Source organism: Amblyomma maculatum, chromosome 6 (genome assembly GCF_055883805.1).
Source record: "Amblyomma maculatum isolate TAMU_Amacu chromosome 6, ASM5588380v1, whole genome shotgun sequence".
Taxonomy (NCBI): Eukaryota; Metazoa; Arthropoda; class Arachnida; order Ixodida; family Ixodidae; genus Amblyomma; species Amblyomma maculatum.
In genome coordinates, this window is record NC_139349.1 from 136602000 (window position 1) to 136621495 (window position 19496).

The 19496-nt window shown below is 50.6% G+C and overlaps 1 protein-coding gene across 1 annotated transcript in view; it reads right to left on the bottom strand.

The window, feature by feature from the left end:
• Positions 1 to 11784: 11784 nt before the first annotated feature.
• The window catches only part of LOC146186841 (uncharacterized), a 50511-nt gene continuing 42799 nt past the window's right edge, over positions 11785 to 19496 (bottom strand). The window contains exon 7 of the mRNA XM_084608123.1: positions 11785 to 12251. Coding sequence (XP_084464249.1) covers positions 11785 to 12251 — 467 coding nt within the window. The remainder of the gene's footprint in view (positions 12252 to 19496) is intronic.

Sequence of the window (19496 nt, forward strand, 5' to 3'; positions counted from 1 at the left end):
AATGAGGTCCGGCTCGAGGGAAGCGGAGGGTCTCTCCCGTCTCCCGTAACAAAGGGACACGTGTGGCGGGGGTCCGAACGAGGAGCCTGCGCTCTTGATTCTTGAACTAATGGTCTCCTTCTAGGAAGTGTTTGAAAACAGACCAGACGCGCAGTTCGCACCACGGCACCCCGCCGAGACATTCCTTCCAAGTCAAGGATGCCCAAAAATACAAACGGCAACGCGCCGGACCTTACACCTTCCCCCCAAGACTTGGGTTATCTATTGAAAGATAAGCCGAGACAAAACAACAAAAAAAAGGTTCGGCAAGTGGCGGTTGAGTCCTGCAGCTCACGCCAGCTATGGAAGCCGGTGAGCATGGCTGCGCGACCCTTCATCACATACATCCACAAACACATGATGCGAAAAAAAATACACACACACAGATGGTCCACAGGATTACTGAGTTTGGCTTTGGCGTGCACAATTCGAATCCAATGATTCCAGTTTGTTGCTCGCGCACCATTCCCTGGCCCACTGTCCCCAGCGGTCACTGCGGGATGTCAGCCGGTGGCCTGTTCCAACAAGCGTTGGGGGTTTCAGACAAGGCATCTGCGAGTAAGCTTCGCGCTTTGGGGCATACTACTAGCAAGGAATGAGAGAGGATGCTATCGGTGACAACGGTTACGGTGGTAGCAAACACCCACGTCTCAAATTTCTTTACCGCCCATATTACGGCGTAAACCTCCCTTTTGATTGCAGCCCATCGCATTAGAACTGACGTGTGTCTGGCGAAGGCTATGGGCGCCTCCGTGTCGTCGTCAGAAAGCTGCGCCAAACAGGCACCGGCAGCCACTGCCGACGCGTCCGTTAAAAGCAGATACGGCTTTCGCGGTTCCGGAGTAGTCAACAAAACAGCCTCGCATAGGGCCCTCTTTAAGGCGCTGAAGCCTTTGTCCGCATCATCTAGCCACGGTATCTTATTCGGTGAGCCTTTCCCCGTTAGGCGTGTCAGGGCAGAGCGATATCTGCAAAATTGAGAACATACCCCTGCGGAGTATACTCGACTTCACCAAAGTCGCTGTCATCCTGAAATATGACTCTCAATGAGTCTACCCTGCCGATGTAGGGACATAACTTATTTGCCTGCACTAGCATGCGGCGACCGTCACTCATTTGTACATAGTACGAGTGCTCGCGGTATCTCTTTTTCAATACCGCCGACTCGAGCCACTTCGGGTACAATTTCCTTGGTCTCTTGTCATCAAAGACGAGAACCGCCTCACCTTCACGAAAGGTTTTCACCATCGCGTGCCTGTTGTAGTGAAACGCGTGCGCCTCTTGCTGTTTGCTGCTCCTTAGCTCCGCGATGTCGGCCGTGATCTCGAGCTGCGGTTTAAGGTTTTTCAAGTAGTCATAGGGGGCCTCCGCTAGCTCCCCAGGTTCCCCAATATCTCCTGTCCAGGTCTGTTTGCGTGGGGGAGGCGCTATCGGTACCCTGTCGGTTTGCCGGCCGTCGGACCGAACTTTACAACTGTGGCAGCTGTCGCAGTGTTTGCGGATGTCCGCCTCCATGCCCGGCCAATAAAAACTTAACTTTAGGCGAGCTTCAGTTTTCCGAAAGCCAATGTGTCCGTCCCAATAGGAATCAACTGCCAGGCTCAGTGCGGCCTCGCGTCGTGATTTTGGCAGTACTAACTGCTGCACCCCCTGGCCTAACACCTGGTCTCTATGATACAAGACTCCCTCTACAATTGACATGCCAGCCTTCTCTTGCCTAGCATCCTGCCAGGCCTGATGCAGAGTCTCATCCTCGTGCTGCTCCTCCCGAAACCTCTGCACACCGCTACGCTCAGTAATCACGTTGTCATCTTGTGATTTCTCCACCGCATTAATGACGACTGTCTGATCCGGCAGCATTTCATTCTCTGACACCAAGACGGGCTCCACGCCAGCATCTAGCCCAGATTCATCTGGTATTTCATCCGGTGTCGGCACCGTTACCACTGCCTGCACGCGACTCTCGCTGCCAATTTCGCCCGAGTCCTGCAGCTGTTCCCAGGCATCTGCGGAGATTAGGCAATCTGTATGCTTGAGCTTGTCGGTGAGCGCGCACTTCACCGGTGTCGAATATTCCCCGGCTTCGATTAACGAATTACCACGATACAAACTCAACGGGACGATGGCCAGCTTCGCCTCTACCTTCTCTCCGAAAGCAGAAATGAGATCGATTGTCCCCTGTGCGGTTACAAACTCCTCAGGCACCATGCTCTCACGCAAGACAGTGATGTCAGCGCCAGTGTCTACCATGGCGCTGATAACAGCTTCCCGACAGCTGAATTTATTGTCCCTGAGTGCAGGACGCGTGGTTTGCTTATCGTGGGTCGACACGCGTGCCGTTAACTTATCCTCGCGTGGCGGATCATCTCGCTTGTCGGCTGGGTTCTCGCCACTGTATGGACAATTCGCAACAAAATGTCTCCTGCTCCCGCATCGGAAACAGCCACTCGATCGCGATGGCCTTTTCCTTTCTCCTACTGTCCTGCCTCCAGTTCTCTCTGCTCGCTCCGACCCTGAATTCTGCAAAGGTGCGGAATCGGTTCTGGCCCTTGGACGCGTGTCAGGGGCTTTAAAGCTGTCGTCTTTCCTCTGAGCGCTGCCCTTTCCAGCGGCTTCCTCATATGTTTGTAGCAGCGCGGCTATCTCGTCCGCCTTCAGCCACTTCTCTCCTTCGCGCAGCTTAACATATTTGTTGGCTCCCTCTGACAGCCCCGCCTTCAGCTGATCGGCTACCAATAGCCTTACAAGCTCATCGAATGATGACATGCATCGAGACTTTAAATAAAAATTTAGATAACTCTGGAGGCGGGTGACAAATGCCTTCTAGGTTTCTTCGCGGCGCTTGGTGGCCCCAGAAAACCGCCTTTTGTACTCTGCGGCTGAAAGTTTTAGCTCCTCTAGGACCACCGCCTTCAGCTTGTCGTAGTCCCGGTGCTGCTCGGCGATGAACCGAGTTGACAAGTAGGTCACTCGCTCGGCCAGCATCGGGAACACGAGCTGCGCCCAGTGTTCCTTCGGAACGCTGTAAGCCTCGAGCGAGCATTCCACCGACTCAAACCAGACCGGCACTTCACCATCCGCTGGTAATTTGGGGAACGCGCCGGCGAGTAGCTTAGCGTACTGCCTCAGACGATCGTTCTCCGAAGGCGCCGCACTTTGCCCGTTAGCCAGCATGAGTTGCATCTGGAGCTCTAAAGCCCTTATCTTCTTTTCATACAACTCTAGCTCCTTTTCAATGTTTCGGCCACACTGAGGTCTCGGCGCCTCAGTGCTGCCCTTGTCGCCACCATCCCCCCCGTCACCGTCACTATCCATTGTCAGTGCCTTGTCGGGGTTAAGATGCCTAAATCTGGTCAGCATTAACTACACCAGCCACATCAAACAGTGAACGCCAAGAAAAACAAAGGGACCAGGGAACTCACTCTGTGCTGCCCGTCGGGTCCTCTTTTCGGACTGGATTGGCGTCGATCGTCAGAGCGGCGCCGCTTGAAGTCGTCCGCTGTTGTCGCTACTCGAGGGCTCCGCTCGCGTCCGTCGACGGACGCGTCCACTTGCGCTTGCAAACTTCTGTGTCGCTCGTATCGCTGCTCGTTGACGTCCTCGTCTTCGGCGCCTTGACGCCCGATGCTTGACGCACGCTCTTGTACCTGCTCGTTGTCTTCGGCGTATCGACGCCCGATGCTTCACGCACCTTGTCTCTCGGTTGAGTTGCAGCACACCAATCCTGTCGCGACTGCGCCAGTAAAGTTTTTCTGTTCGAAGGTGATGGGTGACTGAATGGAGGAGCAAGCCAGTAAGTTGGTGGAGCAACTTAATAAACAACCGGAGAACTTTATACAAAAGAATAAGAGGTACAAGAGTTATATTCACAAAGGAAAACTAGCCGTGGTCGGCCGCGCCGACCGCTAAACAGAGCGACAAGGGACTCCGCGTCCCCGCAGTCGAGCTGGCGCCTCTTGCCCCAGCTCCAAAGCAACTCTTAGCTACTCCCGGCGCTCGCCAGCGCGAGCGTCCTAACGCTAGGAGTAGCTCCAGCCAAAAGACACTCGGGGCCCGTCCCGCGCTCCAGAGGTGAGCCGAGAGCGCGCCCCTTTCCACACGTAAAAATATAAAAACACAGTAACTGTAGCTCTTCCCCGCGTATGTGGGCCACTCGTCGCAGCCTGTCCGACCGTTTCGCTTACTGACAGTCGTGTACTAGCAAGCTACACGTTATGCAGCGGGACGAAAGCCGGACCCCTCTCGCGGGATTTATGGCCCCCGGCCGTTCTCACTCGGGCGACGGGACCACGGGGGGCCGCGTTAATGAGGTCCGGCTCGAGGGAAGCGGAGGGTCTCTCCCGTCTCCCGTAACAAAGGGACACGTGTGGCGGGAGTCCGAACGAGGAGCCTGCGCTCTTGATTCTTGAACTAATGGTCTCCTTCTAGGAAGTGTTTGAAAACAGACCAGACTCGCAGTTCGCACCACGGCACCCCGCCGAGACATTCCTTCCCAGTCAAGGATGCTCAAAAATACAAACGGCAACGCGCCGGACCTTACACCGCTCGTCCTGGCACACTTCAATCCCTCGGCCCCAACGGAGGTACGCACCGATGCCAGTGGTCACGGTATTGGTGCCATACTCGCCCAACAGCAGATGGGTCGCACTCGCGTCATTGCTTATGCTAGTCGCCTCCTTTCTGCAGCTGAACGGAATTACTCGATCACAGAACGTGAGTGCTTAGCCCTCGTGTGGGCCATTACAAAGTTTCGCCCCTACTTGTTTGGCCGCCCGTTCTCCGTCATCACAGACCACCATGCCTTATGCTGGCTTTCTATGCTGAAGGACCCTACTGGTCGCCTGGGCCGTTGGGCCCTCCGCCTTCAGGAATACACTTTTTCTGTCATCCACAAGTCTCGCCGGCTGCACGCTGACGCCGATTGCCTGTCCCGCAACCCGGTAGATCCACCACCTGCGAGCGAGTGTGACGATGACACATATGTGTTGGCCATCTCTGACCTTTCAAACATTCGCCATGAGCAGCGGCTGTTTGGAGGTGGATAATCCCAAATTTTACTTGGATTATCCAATTTTACTTGGATAATCCCCGTCCGCCGCTATGGTTGAGGGCGGCGCTGGTGAACACTCTCAAGGTTCGAACACAGACAACATTAATACCCGAGAAAGTAGCAGGGGGGACAGCGGCCGATGTAGCTCAGTTGGCAGAGCACCGGACGCGATATTCGGGGGTCGTGGGTTCGGTCCCCACCATCGGCAAGTTGTTTTTTCATCTATTTTGTGTTTAATTATCTTTCCCCTAAGCAGATTGCATTACTCATTTCTTTGATTATCCAAGTAAAAAAAATAAAAAAAAGGCAAAACATAATCCCCAATGCTTTCCTTGGCCTCGCCGACTGTTGGCTTCTTTCCTTCATGCATTATAACGAGAACCCTCATTTCCCCTTCATTTATCTGCTTGTAGCTTACGGGGGTCTCGGGTCTGGCAGGCTTGAAGCCATAGGTAGCGCAAGAGGGTTTTAGCACAGCTTTCGCCCTCGCTCTTGATCAGGTTCTACGTGACGCTGGCGGTAACACAGGACGTTCCACGTCCGCCGCTATGGTTGAGGGCGGCGCTGGTGAACACTCTCAAGGTTCGTACACAGACAACATTAATACCCGAGAAAGTAGCAGGGGGGACAGCGGCCGATGTAGCTCAGTTGGAAGAGCACCGGACGCGATATTCGGAGGTCGTGGGTTCGGTCCCCACCATCGGCACGTTGTTTTTTCTTCTACTTTGTGTTTATTTATCTTTCCCCTAAGCAGATTGCATTACTCATTTCTTTGATTATCCAAGTAAAAAAAAATTAAAAAAAGACAAAACATCCCCAATGCTTTCCTTGGCCTCGCCGACTGTTGGCTTCTTTCCTTCATGCATTATGACGAGAACCCTCATTTCCCCTTCATTTATCTGCTTGTAGCTTACGGGGGTCTCGGGTCTGGCAGTCTTGAAGCCATAGGTAGCGCAAGAGGGTTCTAGCACAGCTTTCGCCCTCGCTCTTGATCACGTTCTACGTGACGCTGGCGGTAACACAGGACGTTCCACGTCCGCCGCTATGGTTGAGGGCGGCGCTGGTGAACACTCTCAAGGTTCGTACACAGACAACATTAATACCCGAGAAAGTAGCAAGGGGGACAGCGGCCGATGTAGCTCAGTTGGAAGAGCACCGGACGCGATATTCGGAGGTCGTGGGTTCGGTCCCCACCATCGGCACGTTGTTTTTTCTTCTACTTTGTGTTTAATTATCTGTCCCCTAGGCAGATTGCATTACTCATTTCTTTGATTATCCAGGTAAAAAAAATTAAAAAAAAGACAAAACATAATCCCCAATGCTTTCCTTGGCCTCGCCGACTGTTGGCTTCTTTCCTTCATGCATTATAACGAGAACCCTCATTTCCCCTTCATTTATCTGCTTGTAGCTTACGGGGGTCTCGGGTCTGGCAGTCTTGAAGCCATAGGTAGCGCAAGAGGGTTCTAGCACAGCTTTCGCCCTCGCTCTTGATCACGTTCTACGTGACGCTGGCGGTAACACAGGACGTTCCACGTCCGCCGCTATGGTTGAGGGCGGCGCTGGTGAACACTCTCAAGGTTCGTACACAGACAACATTAATACCCGAGAAAGTAGCTGGGGGGACAGCGGCCGATGTAGCTCAGTTGGAAGAGCACCGGACGCGATATTCGGAGGTCGTGGGTTCGGTCCCCACCATCGGCTCGTTGTTTTTTCTTCTACTTTGTGTTTAATTATCTTTCCCCTAAGCAGATTGCATTACTCATTTCTTTGATTATCCAAGTAAAAAAAAAATTAAAAAAAAAGACAAAACATAATCCCCAATGCTTTCCTTGGCCTCGCCGACTGTTGGCTTCTTTCCTTCATACCCCTGTAGTAGTTCGTCCTAGTGCGCACCGGGACTGTGCTTTTCGTGGGGGGGGGGGGGGGGGGGTAATGTGACATATATGCCCTGCATCGCTGGAAGTTGAAGATGACAACGATCATCAACAGTGACACAGAAGAAGACAAAGTGGTAGCAACGATTGATGCTAGAATACGGTCGACGCTGCTGTGTTTCTGTGTTCTGTGTGCGGTGCCAGCCTGGACTACCCTTCGTGGACTAGCCTTGCCACGTATCAATATGAAGCCCCACATGGGAGCAGGATGCAGCATTTCATTCCTATATCAGTGTAAACTAAGGCGTAGTGATGTTAGACAACCTGACTGCTTCATTACCAGCTACGGGAGCATGCCAAAAATGAAGAAATATTTTCACTACATTTTAAATATGGTGTGGTACTTTGCTTCGTTAACGGCGCCTGTGGGGCGTAGGGCAAGGTTTGAGAATAAAATTCTGTTCGAGAGGGTAACAGTAAGACTATGCTTCTATTAGAGACTTATCGTATCAAAGTTGTCTGATCGCTGTGTGAGTTATACATTTCTACATGTATATTCTGCTGAGTGTGATTTTTAGATTCGTTTTTGAAGCGGAAGCTTTTCTAAAACATTTTTCCCGCATACTTTGCTGATATTCTCATGCAGATGACGGCACAACACATTGCAATTGTTGTAAAAATAAAAGCTAGAAGGACGAATCGACAAACTGCAAAGCGCGAAATGCAAACTGCGATCCAAATGCCATGACAGCCAATTTCGCGCACTGTCAAAGGCTGACGTCTGGGACAAGGCCGCTTATTTCCATTGACTTCATTTTCAGGTGTTCGATGTGGTATGCAGTCTACTAAAGGAGATACTTGGAACCTTTACGACTAAAATAAGAGAGCATGACGAGGGTCACAGGGGCCCAGGATGCAAAAATATCAAGAGGAAAAACTAATACAGTCACGTTTGCAAATTCTGGATACAGCTACCACAGCAATACTTTCTCCCTTTATTCTTTTCATAGCACAACCTGGAACGGTATTGACAATTTTCACAACCATGGGCGACACTGCAATCAAACCATGCCGGCGCCCGTATAAGAAGTTCGTCTATCACGCGCCTGGTCGTAGAAATATATTTTCGATTGTACATTCGAATCACGTTGCTTCATTGAATGTGAGCGCCTAAATTTATCAAAACACATTTTATTAATAAAAGTAAAACAAACAACCCACAAAGAACTGGAGATTGGTCGCCCGTGTCTGCAAATGTCCGCCAAGCTAGTGGAACTGCAAACAATAGTCGCTCGCCAACAGGGCGTTTTTAGCGATATCATAATCGCTATATCGTTGAGTGAACCTGGGTGGCTGGCAAGTCATACAAATCCAATTCAGGTTTAATGCTGCATTGATAGCAGTAAGCAAGGCTTCGAAAAATTCTTGCATGATGCTGAAAGCTAAAATCGTTCGCGATGGCTTATCTTCGTTAAACTGCGGCGAGATTTAACAGTGGAATCCGGCGGTGTCTGGCGGAATCTCGCGAAGAAGTGACGTTCTCGCAGAAGCACAGACAGAGCCGCTGGCGAATCATGAGCCATTAAAATTGGCTGTTGTTTGACCTATGGACATCCCGAGTAGAATTGCGGAATCCAACGAATTACGAAGATTTGGTCGCCTAAGGCGATCATAGTAGAGGGAATTTATGGTCTTCCACACACATAGGTACTTGTATACACACACACACGCACTGTAGTACGTACATGGGAGGACAACGAAAGGTGCGATACTAGCAACAATCACATATTAATAGTTATTCCGTGTTCATCAGTACCTACAGAACACAAGCTCAAAAGAAATTACAATGAAAAACCTAATGACAGATGATGAAATCTTATATGTCAGTACACTTCCTCATGTTTTGAGGTACGTAACAAAAAGGGGGGGGGGGGGAGGGGTTAGTATGGCAAAGCTGGCATAACAAGCCTGCCGTCCCGAACGACGAAGAAACTGGTGAGCCAGCGCTGCAGAAACCGCGCCTCTCCATCTCTGTCCAGTTGATCAGAGAGATACTTCCACAATAGAAGACGCAGTCGCTGCAGCGCTGGGTACATGGCCCTGGCTGGTTGTCTACAGACTTCAGCAAGGCAACGCCTCTTCCACAGCACAAAATATACACCGGCGACTACTAGCCGCGCAAAACATCCGCGTGGTGGCCTGGCGCCAGGGCCACCGTGCACGGAGAACCTCCTTCTCACCAAGCGCCACATGACCAGCGCGACTGTGCATTCAAAGAACGCGTGCCTCATGGTTTCCATGCAGCCGCAGTTTGGGCATTGGTCATTCGGCACGATATGCCACATGGCGAGGCGTTCTCGCGTGGGTAACACGCCCCATCGCCGGCGCCACTCGAAATCGCGGACCTCGGAAGGCACACGGCTCACCGCCCACCGACTCCACTTGTTTACGGCCGTGCGGAGCTGGTCGTCGCGGTTTAGACGCGAGGAGGCAACCATCTCGCTGACTTGCATTGCGGGCACCTCAAAAATATTGAGGTCAGGCAGGTCGCTGTCGACCGCTGTCTTAGAGCCTGCTACCGTTTGGTAGAACCTGTGAGGCCTTTCGGCCTGTGGGCCCAGGTGCCAGTCTGCAGTAAAGGCCCGGCGAGCTGTGCTCAGCCAGTACTGTAACAGGGAGCGCCCGGGGTACAGCGGATCATTGAGCAGCGTGGCGACCAGTTTCGACGCGAGCACTCGGCCCACCGTGTTGGCGTATGGCAGCCCGATGCCTCCCCTTTCTTGCGGTAGGTGAAGGAAACGGCGCGCGACAAGAGCTGTCCCGCCATCCCAGACAAACACCCCAGCCAGGAAGGCGAGGCGACCTGCCGTTCGACGCGGAATCACCGCAACGCGCGAAACGTACAGCGCGTAGGCGTGCGCCTTAGTCGTTACGACCCCGACTTTTGTACAGCCTCTTCTCGGCTCAACTTCTCCGTGGCTGACTGCGCCGGTACCGGTGCGGTGCCACATATATAAATCACGCGCATGCGCAGCAACTCCAGCGTATCGAAGGAGCAGTGACATCACTGCGCATGAGCGGCGCAGCGAACGCGGCGGCGGCACCTCTAAGACACCTCGCCGCGGAGGGATTGGTGGTGGCCCCGGCGCGCCAGCTATGCCCTGTGTGACGTCACTCGCTCCTCGCGCATGCGCAGTTTGGCTCATCGGGGGCTCCGCGAAATGGCTCACTAACTACCGTAGCGTTGCTTCCGCAAAAAAAAAAAGGCTTTTGCGTTAATACCTCAGTGTAGCAAATAATGCCCTTATACGTGCAGGCTAATGCTTAAGGGGAAATCGGGTGCGTTTGACAGCTAGCTGTACTTTTAGAAGTGCCACCGCCGACAGCAGGGGAGAATCGACTGCGAATGCACATGCCGGTTTCCGTGATGACCGGTTTCTCTTTGCGCGTATGCACTGGTTAGCTCGTCCTCGTCAGAAATCTGCGCTGTCCGTTTTTTTATAGCACGACGCTCACGCGCTTCCAGATTTCCTCTAAGCGTGTAAGAGCCTGTACCTTGGTCAGGAGGCTTGCTTAGAGCGCTGGAGTGGCGCACTGAGGTACAAATCACAGCTCAGAACGGCAGTGTTAGTGGAACTGTGCGTGTTGCTTTCTTTTATTTCTGTGCAGCTTCACTACAAACACTAACCGCGAAGCGCAGTACCTGTAAAAAATTCGTTGGAGGCACATATATCTCTCTTAAGTGCGGTAAGGCGAACGCCTTTCTTGCGACTCTGCACTCATCTGCCACTTTTTCACTCATTTGCTTGTCTCTTCTCTCTTTGGTCTTTTTCCTCTTTTTCCCATTTTTTACACAATTTTGACGAATGTTGCACAATTTCAGCGTCTGTGACTGTTTTGACGCCTGACTGATTTTTTCGCTCTCTATCACGTACAACCATTTCTTTACTCATCAATCAGTTCATTTCTCGGTAATGACAGCATGAAATCCTCCGCGGACGCACCATTCCTGTCCGCACTCATGAGCCTATGCATACAAAGTACTGTCACACCAGAAAGTTCTTTAGCAGACCACCTCGGTTTAAAACCAACCACTGCTATGTTAGCAGTAGTAGCAGAGTACTTTAGTCAATGAATAGTGAGCAATGAGGGATCTGTTCTACCATTTCGATTATTTTTTGAACGTCCTAAAGTCTCCAGATAATTTCGATCGCCTGGAGTTCTTTACCATACAATGATATCATGCAGTGTATGGGCACCTTGCATTTCTTCTTTTTTGTTTCAACTTGGGGCAGACTCGCAGCTCATGCGAAATGTAAAAGCAGAAAATAATAAACTATGCACGGAAGCAATTAAGAGCGGAAACAAGGGATATATGATGTGGTAATCATTTTTCTAATGCTCGCTTAAAGGGCACAGTTGCATTTTAGCCGTCAGCGAGTTGTGTTAACACCAATCGCTGGTTAAAAATCCGCTCTTATAGGATGAAATGCTCGGAAAGGGGTCATGGCCCAAATAGTTGCGCCGATGGGACAGTGATTCGCTCTGCCATCGGACAACCATAAGCCTGCATCGCTCGACAGAAGCCCCTATATGGCCCTTTTTTGCATGAAGGGTAGGGATGAGCACATGAAAAAAACGGGTGTGGCCAATCACATCGCGGCAAGCCAACGGCGGCGTTACCATAGACCAAGAACCCATATCTGACTAAACTTTATGGAAACGTCAGACAATTCAAAATTCACCAATCGTACACAATACGGCACAAAACGTCAATAGGCGTCCCAAATCTCTTCAGGGTAGGCACCGAAAGTTGACATCCTATTTCCCAGAACCTTCCACTATGGAGCCGCTTTCACCACTCATCGGCAGCGAATGCATTTCTTCCTGAAGCGTTCCCTGGACAACGTCCTCAGCCTCCGTTGTGGTGGCAGGTGGCGTCTCTATACTCAGTGTCCACACATGCAGCGCGTCCTCGGTGCCGTATGAGCCGAGGAAGTGCACTTCCACCGCGTACGCAGTGGAAGGGCGGAGGCCCCGCAACGTGAACTCGGTTCCAGAGGTGGTCTCCGCTTGATGGACATCACCGTAGCCCTCGGAGACCTCCGACGCCCAGGACACCCGATAGAGCCGATTGCCGTCACTGCCACTCTCGTTGCCCGAGGCGGCTGAGGACGCCATGGCACAGTCCTCGCCGGAGCCCCACGACACGAGCACCGAGCCGTCTCTCAAGAAGGTGGACGTCACGTTGGGTGTCAGCAGGTCCGCCTTCTCTGCAGTTGAACGACCTGCATAAAGGAGCCGTAGAATTTGCGCGTTGAACCTTCAAACGTGACTTAAAAACATTTAGGCGTCAGGACGAAGGGCTCTGTCATACCCTCCTGTGCCAGCTGCACTCTTGATTTTCGGAACCCTCCTTATCTCATCCACCCACCTAACTTTCTGCCGCCCCCTGCTACGCGTTTCTTCCCTTGGAATCCAATTTCCTTCCCATTGCGACAATCGGTTGCCCTCTCTTCGCACCACGTCTTGCGCATGCGAGTTTCTTCTTGATTTCGAATAGAATGTCAATAAATTTAGTTATTCCTGAGACTCATTCTGCTCGCTCCCTACCTCTTAACGTTACACCTACCATATTTCGTTTCACAGTTGCGTGGTCCTCAGTTTAAGTTGCTTTTTTCGCTAGCCTCCGCATCCCGTTTCTGCCCCATAGTTGAGTGCCGATATGATACAGCCGTTATATACTTCCCTTCTGAGGAGTACGCGCAGAATAGAGGTTGTCCGAGGCGGCTGAGCATGCCGTGGTACAGTCCTCACCGGGGCATGGCCGTGCGCGGCTGACGTAGCCTGGCTATGTCCCTAACCAGAACTCTGTTCTGCATCGTGCCGCTCACCGCATCTACGGCAACAAGCGACTACACGTGTTTGCAAATTGAGGGCATGATCGATACCCGCCACCTTCGCCTGATTACTCCACAGAGGAGATTTCAAGATGGGAATTTCTTGATAACGTGACTTTGCTAGCACCCCCACCTGGCACCCATGATCTGACGTCACCTGACCGCATCGCTGACTTCGTCTTTTGTGGGCACGGCGGATGCAGCTGGCTATGTCGCCAACAAGAACTCTGTTCTGCACCCTGCAGGTCAGTCCGCACGATAGTTCACTGCGCAGCCATTATCGCATCATTATTGTCTGCCGTTGCCACAGAAGTGTCCCGACGTGGCACACGAATGTGTTCATGTTTACAAGTTGCTTCTTTGCGGGTACATCGAAGTCAATCCTGGTCTAGCACAGAAATCGCTGTTTGAACAGTTTCTTGAATGTCAAACTGGTATTTGTAATGGCATTTTTGAAATGAAAAACTCACCTAACTAACGCAGAAAACTAACCCCGAAAAAATGATAAGCAACCTCCAACACATGTTAGCTAAATTGAAAAAAAAACACGCCTAGAAGCTTTTCCTGCTCGTGATGAGCAGTTTAAAATGGTCCTTAAATCGTTAGAACACATCATTGGCTTCCAGACAAAAAGCTATCAAATCTGGAGGACCAAAACGGGAGATCAAATACAGTTATTAATGGCATAACTAGCATTCTCGATGTAACAGAACCGCTGCTCCGCGTTTGTCTGTTCTTGCTCTTGTGTCCCGCCCATGTTTATTGCACTGTTATCTGAAGATGAAAAACCAAGAAGCCCAAGCTGCTGTTTTGGTCAAAGGAGAGGTAATGACCAAAGTAATGTGAAGATAAGTTGAATGTAGAGTGCAATTCTATCGGCTGTATGACAGGCCTAGAAGTGAAGGCACTAACCATCCAGTCATCATTTGTCTGGATGTTTCAATAAAAAGAAACTGATATTTGATCAATGCAAAAAGCACAAAGGATCGAGTACAAGTATTAGGAACGACTACTCGCAAGCTACTCTGAAAAAGGTAGCTTCTACGGGACAGCGCAAGTCGGGAAACTTAAGGGCAAAAAATAGACCTGGAGGGGTTCACGACAAACTCAAGATAGACCATCATCAACACCATCAGCCTGACTATACTCACTGCAGGACGAATGCCTCCTCACATTCCTCCAATTACCACAGTTCTGTGCTAACTGCATACACCTGACCCCTGTGAACTTAAGTTTCTGCCACCCTCCGCTACGCTTTCCTTCCCTTTGAATCCACTTTCTTGGCCGGTAGATACTGTATATGTAACAGAGTAAGCTGACTGCTCGAATTTTTCAGGTCCTTAGCGTCCCCTTTCTTATGAATTATGATAAGGTTAGCGTTCTTCCATGGCTCCGGTACAGTCGATGACACCAGGCACTGCGTATACAGGGTGCGCAGTTTTCCTAGCACGCCATACCCCACCCTTTAACTAATCTGCGGTTACGGATCCTCTACAGCTGATTTAACCTTTTCATAGTTCCTAACGCTTTCTTACCCTCGTCCTTCGTCGCTGAGGGAACGCCTGACTGCTTTTTCCTACTGCCAATCTCAGTATTGTACTGACTACTTTGGCTACTGTAGAGATTAGGGGCATTCCCGACAGGTAAGAGCCTCAGTTCAACATCAGGAGCACCTCCGAAACACCAGAGCACGCCAGCACAACAGCTTCAGCTTCAGTGTCGTCGTCGTTCGGCCGGCTCTAAAAACATGCTGTTCGTCCTCCGACATATCGGATACACACCGTAACACTTATTTGCCGGAAGAGATGGAGAAGCCCTATACAAGCAGTAAAAACAAGGCCTGGGGCTGATTGTGGCACCGATCATCAGCTTGTTGCCAAATTTAAGCTTCAATTGAGGAATACGCAGAAAGCTAGAATGCCTTTCAGGTATGATTTGGATCAAATTCCATCAGAATATGCTGTGGAAGTGAGGAATCCATTTCGAGAATTAGATCTAGAAGGCAGACAGCCTGAAGAGATACGGACTGGTGTTCGTGATATAATACACGAAGTTGCTACTAAGGTAGTTCCAAAGCAAAATAAATGCAAGAAAGCAAACTGGTCATCTGAAGAGGCTCTGCAAATAGCCGAGGAAAGGAGGATGTCAAAAGTTATGGGGTAAAGAAAAAGGTACAAGGTTCTCAATGCGGATTTTCAGAAAATAGCAAGGAGAGATAAGAATGCCTTCCTGAACATACAGTACCAATAAGTTGAGGACAACAGCCAATTGAGGAACACAATTGCTCTGTATACAACAATCAAAGATATCAAAGGAAGCTTTTGTGCTAAGCTGGACGTGATAAAGGACAAACGAGGCAGGGACCTCACTGAAGCCTCAGAGATAAAGAAGAGGTGGCAGGAATACACAGAAGAACCATACAAGAAGGACCCGGAAGTGCAAACCCAACATAAGACAGTTGTGATTACTGAACTCGAGCCAGGCATCCTGAAGAGTGAAGTTGAATGGGCCTTAGCCAGCCTTGCAAAGAACAAAGCTAGCGGAACTGATGGCATTACAGCTGAGTTGCTTCAAAACCTCAACAATGACGCTGTTAACGTTCTGTATACATTTGTCAGCAAATTTGGACATGCAGTGGAGACAGAATTGGAGGAGGTCAGTTTATATCCCCATTCCAAAGAAAGGCAGTGCCAAAGATTGTTCCAACTACCGCACGATCGCGCTTATTTCACATGCTAGCAAGGTGATGTTAAAAAACTTCCAAGGTAGGCTGCAGTAGTATGTGGATCGGGAGCTTCCGGACGTTTCAGCTGGGTTTCGCAAGGGCAGGTGAACTAGAGACCAGATTGTCAACCTTCGCTGGATCATGGAAAAAGCAAGAGAGTTCCAGAAACCCATCTACTCTCTGCTTTATTGATTATGCAAAAGCGTTTGGCTGCGTAGATCACAGCAGATTGTGGCAAGCTCTCCAAGAGATGGGAGTTCCAATTCACCTCATCTGTCCCCTCAGGAACCTGTATGAAGGACAAGAGGCCACAGTCAGAACTGGGCATGGTTTTGCTGATTGGTTTCCGATTGAGAAAGGACTGAACCAAAACTGGGTACTGTCGCCCTGTCTATTTCACCTATATGATGAGTGCATCAAATAGGAAGGCCGGTCTGGACGAGTCTTCAGCTGGAGTCAACATTGCTGGAAAACGTATCAACAACCTTATATATGCGGCAGATACCACTTTAATGACAGAAAGTAAAGTGGAACTCAAGAGACTTCTGATGCGCGTACACGAAGAGAGTGAGAAGTTTGGGCTAAACTGAACATTAAAAAGACAAAGATCATGGCGTCTTGCCCTATCAAGTCCTGGAGCATCAAAGGACAAGAAGTGGAAGCTGTGGCAGATTTTCTCATTTTGGGCTCCAAGATTACCCTGGAAGGAAACTGCAGTCAGGAAATTAGGAGACGCCTGCTTCTGGGAAAGCGAGCCATGGCTAGCCTTGTCCGCCTAGTGAAGAGCAGAGGCATTAGACTGCCAACCAAGATCCGTATAACTTGTACTATGGTCTTTCCAGTTGTGATGTATGGATGCGAGAGTTGGTCTGTGAAGAAGGCTGACCGCCGAAGAATTGACGCGTTTGAATTGTGGTGCTGGCGGAGACTCTTGAGAGTTCTTTGGACTGCCAGAAGATCAAATCAGTCGATATTGTCGGCCATAAACCCTGACTGCTCATTGGAGGGTCAGTTATAAAGTTAAAGCTCAGCTACTTTGGTCATCTGATGAGAAGAGAGGAGTCGCTGGAGAGAGATTTGATGTTGGGAAAGGTTGAGGGTCAACGGAGAAGGGGTAGGCAGCGAACGCCCGTGATATGGTCCATAGGGTCACGAAGAGTCGGACACGACTTAACGAATTAACTGAACTGAACTGAATAAACATGAAAGCTCCAACTGCTGTGTTTCTTTGTCCCTACGACGACAGGTGATGGCCACAGACTGCTGGAGGGCTCGATGATGTTCGCTAGCGTCTTGTTGACTTCAGTGTGTATGATTTGGTGTTCATAAAGAGATACACAGTACGGTCGCCGGTGGACAGGCCGTTGTTAATGCGGTGTATCACAACGAAATTTCGACCGAGAGGACAGTTGCCGAAATTGAAGATGTCCTTGTACGAATCCAAGAGTTGCGAGCGGGCGCGGGCGTTGTCTGGTGGCAGATCCGTAGCAATTATTGCACAAGTAAGGTCGGAATGGGAAGTGGCCGAGTGCTTGGGTGCACATTGATCAGGTTGGCGTTCAGGGGTGACAGCCGAAAGTTTGCACTCGCCGAGGGGAAATACATCCGTAAGTGCGATGCCTTAGGGCAAGACTTGGGCAGAGACGCTGAAGTTAGGAATCGAAAGGTAGGCAGTTGGCGGTGACATTGACAACGGTGTGAGGAAGGATGAAATTGCTCTGAAGAACCACATCAGTGATAGGGCAAGTAAGGTTGGCGCCATCAGGAACAGAGGAATACGGAGACATGAGCACATATATGGCAGCGTCAGGAGGCAAGCGAACAAATTGAGCAGCGCGGAGACGGAGCGTCTAGAGGCTCTGTCGGAGCAGAGCGAAAGGTCGAAGCGTCGAGTAGCGCAGTTTATTAGGGCAGCATGTGCGTTTAAAAATCTATGCCGAGGATCGCTTGGTGAGGACAGCGGTCTACAACGGTGAACATCAGAGGAGTAGTACGGTCGGCAATACTAACACGAGCTGTGCACATTCCAAAGACAGCGGCTGTGTTTCGATAGGCGACACGAACAGCAGAGGTAATGGCGGGGGTCAAAAATTTCTTCAGAAGGGTACGGAGTGATGAACTCGGGAGAGAAACTTCGGCGCCAGTATCAATTAAGCTGTTAAAGGAACACGGTCCACACAAATGTCGAGAAGGTTTCGTCGATCAGCCATGGTCAACAGAGAATTTTCGGACCAAGTCATCAATGCAGCGTCACCTCCAGGGGCTGTACTGGTTAGGTTTCAGGAAAGGAGCCAGAATGGTGGGGAGAGGGCGGGTAGCGAGATTGCGGCGATCGGGACTGGAGCGGCCGAGGAGATAAGGAGCGGCTAAACTTGAGCGGAGCTGTAGCGTTAAAGGCGACGGGAGGGTCATCAAGCCGCGATGGCTGGTGGGGTCAACAGTCGTCGCGTAGATCGTAAGAGCGAGGTGAAGGAGACAAAAACCAGCGGCTGCGGCAATGCGAGAAATGTGGCCTACTCGTGAGCAGTGGAAGCAGATGGGCGTCCGTCCGTGGTGCGCTATTCTGAAGTATTCCAGTAGTGGTAGTGTACATGGAAAGGCCGAGTGCGAGTGGGAGCAGCAGCATCAACTATTGGCGTACGGCATGCGCGAAACAAGGCTCTAGCTGAGTTCAGGCCCCAGTTCGCCACCTCCTGGCGAACGACTGATTTCATGACGGCAGTGGCGCCTTCGGTGGGCTCAGGAGTGAAGGCAACGGGTGTCACAGCCTCTGGTTCCCTGCGCACTATTCGGGTTACATTTCGCGAATGTGAAGGCTGGCGCCTCTTAGGTAAGTCCTCGTACGATAACCTAGCAGCCGGTTTGGGAAGGCGGTCAAAAACGGGGAGTAATTCGGTATTTTTTAGCATGTTTAAACTTTTTGCAAACATGGAGAACGGAATCAAATGCGGTACAATCTTTGCAGAACGAAATATGAAGTGAGTAGTCTGCAGTCCCCTTCATAATGTGACCCGCCTTATCGATCTCTTACATGACGCTGTCCACTTTAAGGCACAGGGCTAGAACATCTTCAATATACGATACGTAAAACTCGGTGATTGACTGTACTCGGCAAGCAAGGTCTTTTTCTGCACTGAGTTTGCGTTCAACTGGTGTTTCAAATAGTTCTTTCAACTTCTGCTTAAAAATATATCACGAGACGTTATATCTTCCTCATGTGTTTCGAACCAGAAGCGCGCCATTCCCGCCAGGTAGAATGAATGCATGCAAACTTTTATTTTCCACCGAAGGCACAAAGGCCAGGGGAGGTGGGTCGGGAGAAGCCCCGCAGACTAACGACTAGTGAAGGTTCAGGAGTTCTTCACGGCCTCAGCCGCCAAGCGGATGGCCTGCTGCTGAACGGTGGGGTCTCCGCTCCGCAGCCAAACCTCCCAGGCTTCTCTACTATTAATGTTCATGTCGGAGCCTGGGGAGTCGGCGTATTCACAAATAATGTGATCTAGTGTGCCTTTTTGGCCGCAATGTTTGCGTTTCGAATCTTCTTCCTCCTCGGTCGGTGTCAGGAATATCCAGAGTAGGCATGATGTGCAATACGGCGTTACTCCAGCTACAATTCTTTTCTGATCTTCAATTCTAGCGCGGGTGAAGCGCAGAACTGCGATTCAAGTTCGCACATAGCGGCTAAAACGAATCTCCGGCTTGTAATCGCCTCCAAATACGCGCCTCATTGTTAGAGAGAGACCGACCCAGGGGTGGATAGCTCTTTCGATTTAATTTGTAGTATTCAGGGATTTCATTGTATGTTATGGCAAAATCTTTTATTCCCCTGCAGTCGGGCTGTTCAATTGCTGCTCGGTGGTAGAGATCTAAGGCTAGCAAGTGTGCAGCTTCGTTGTCAGGGACAGATT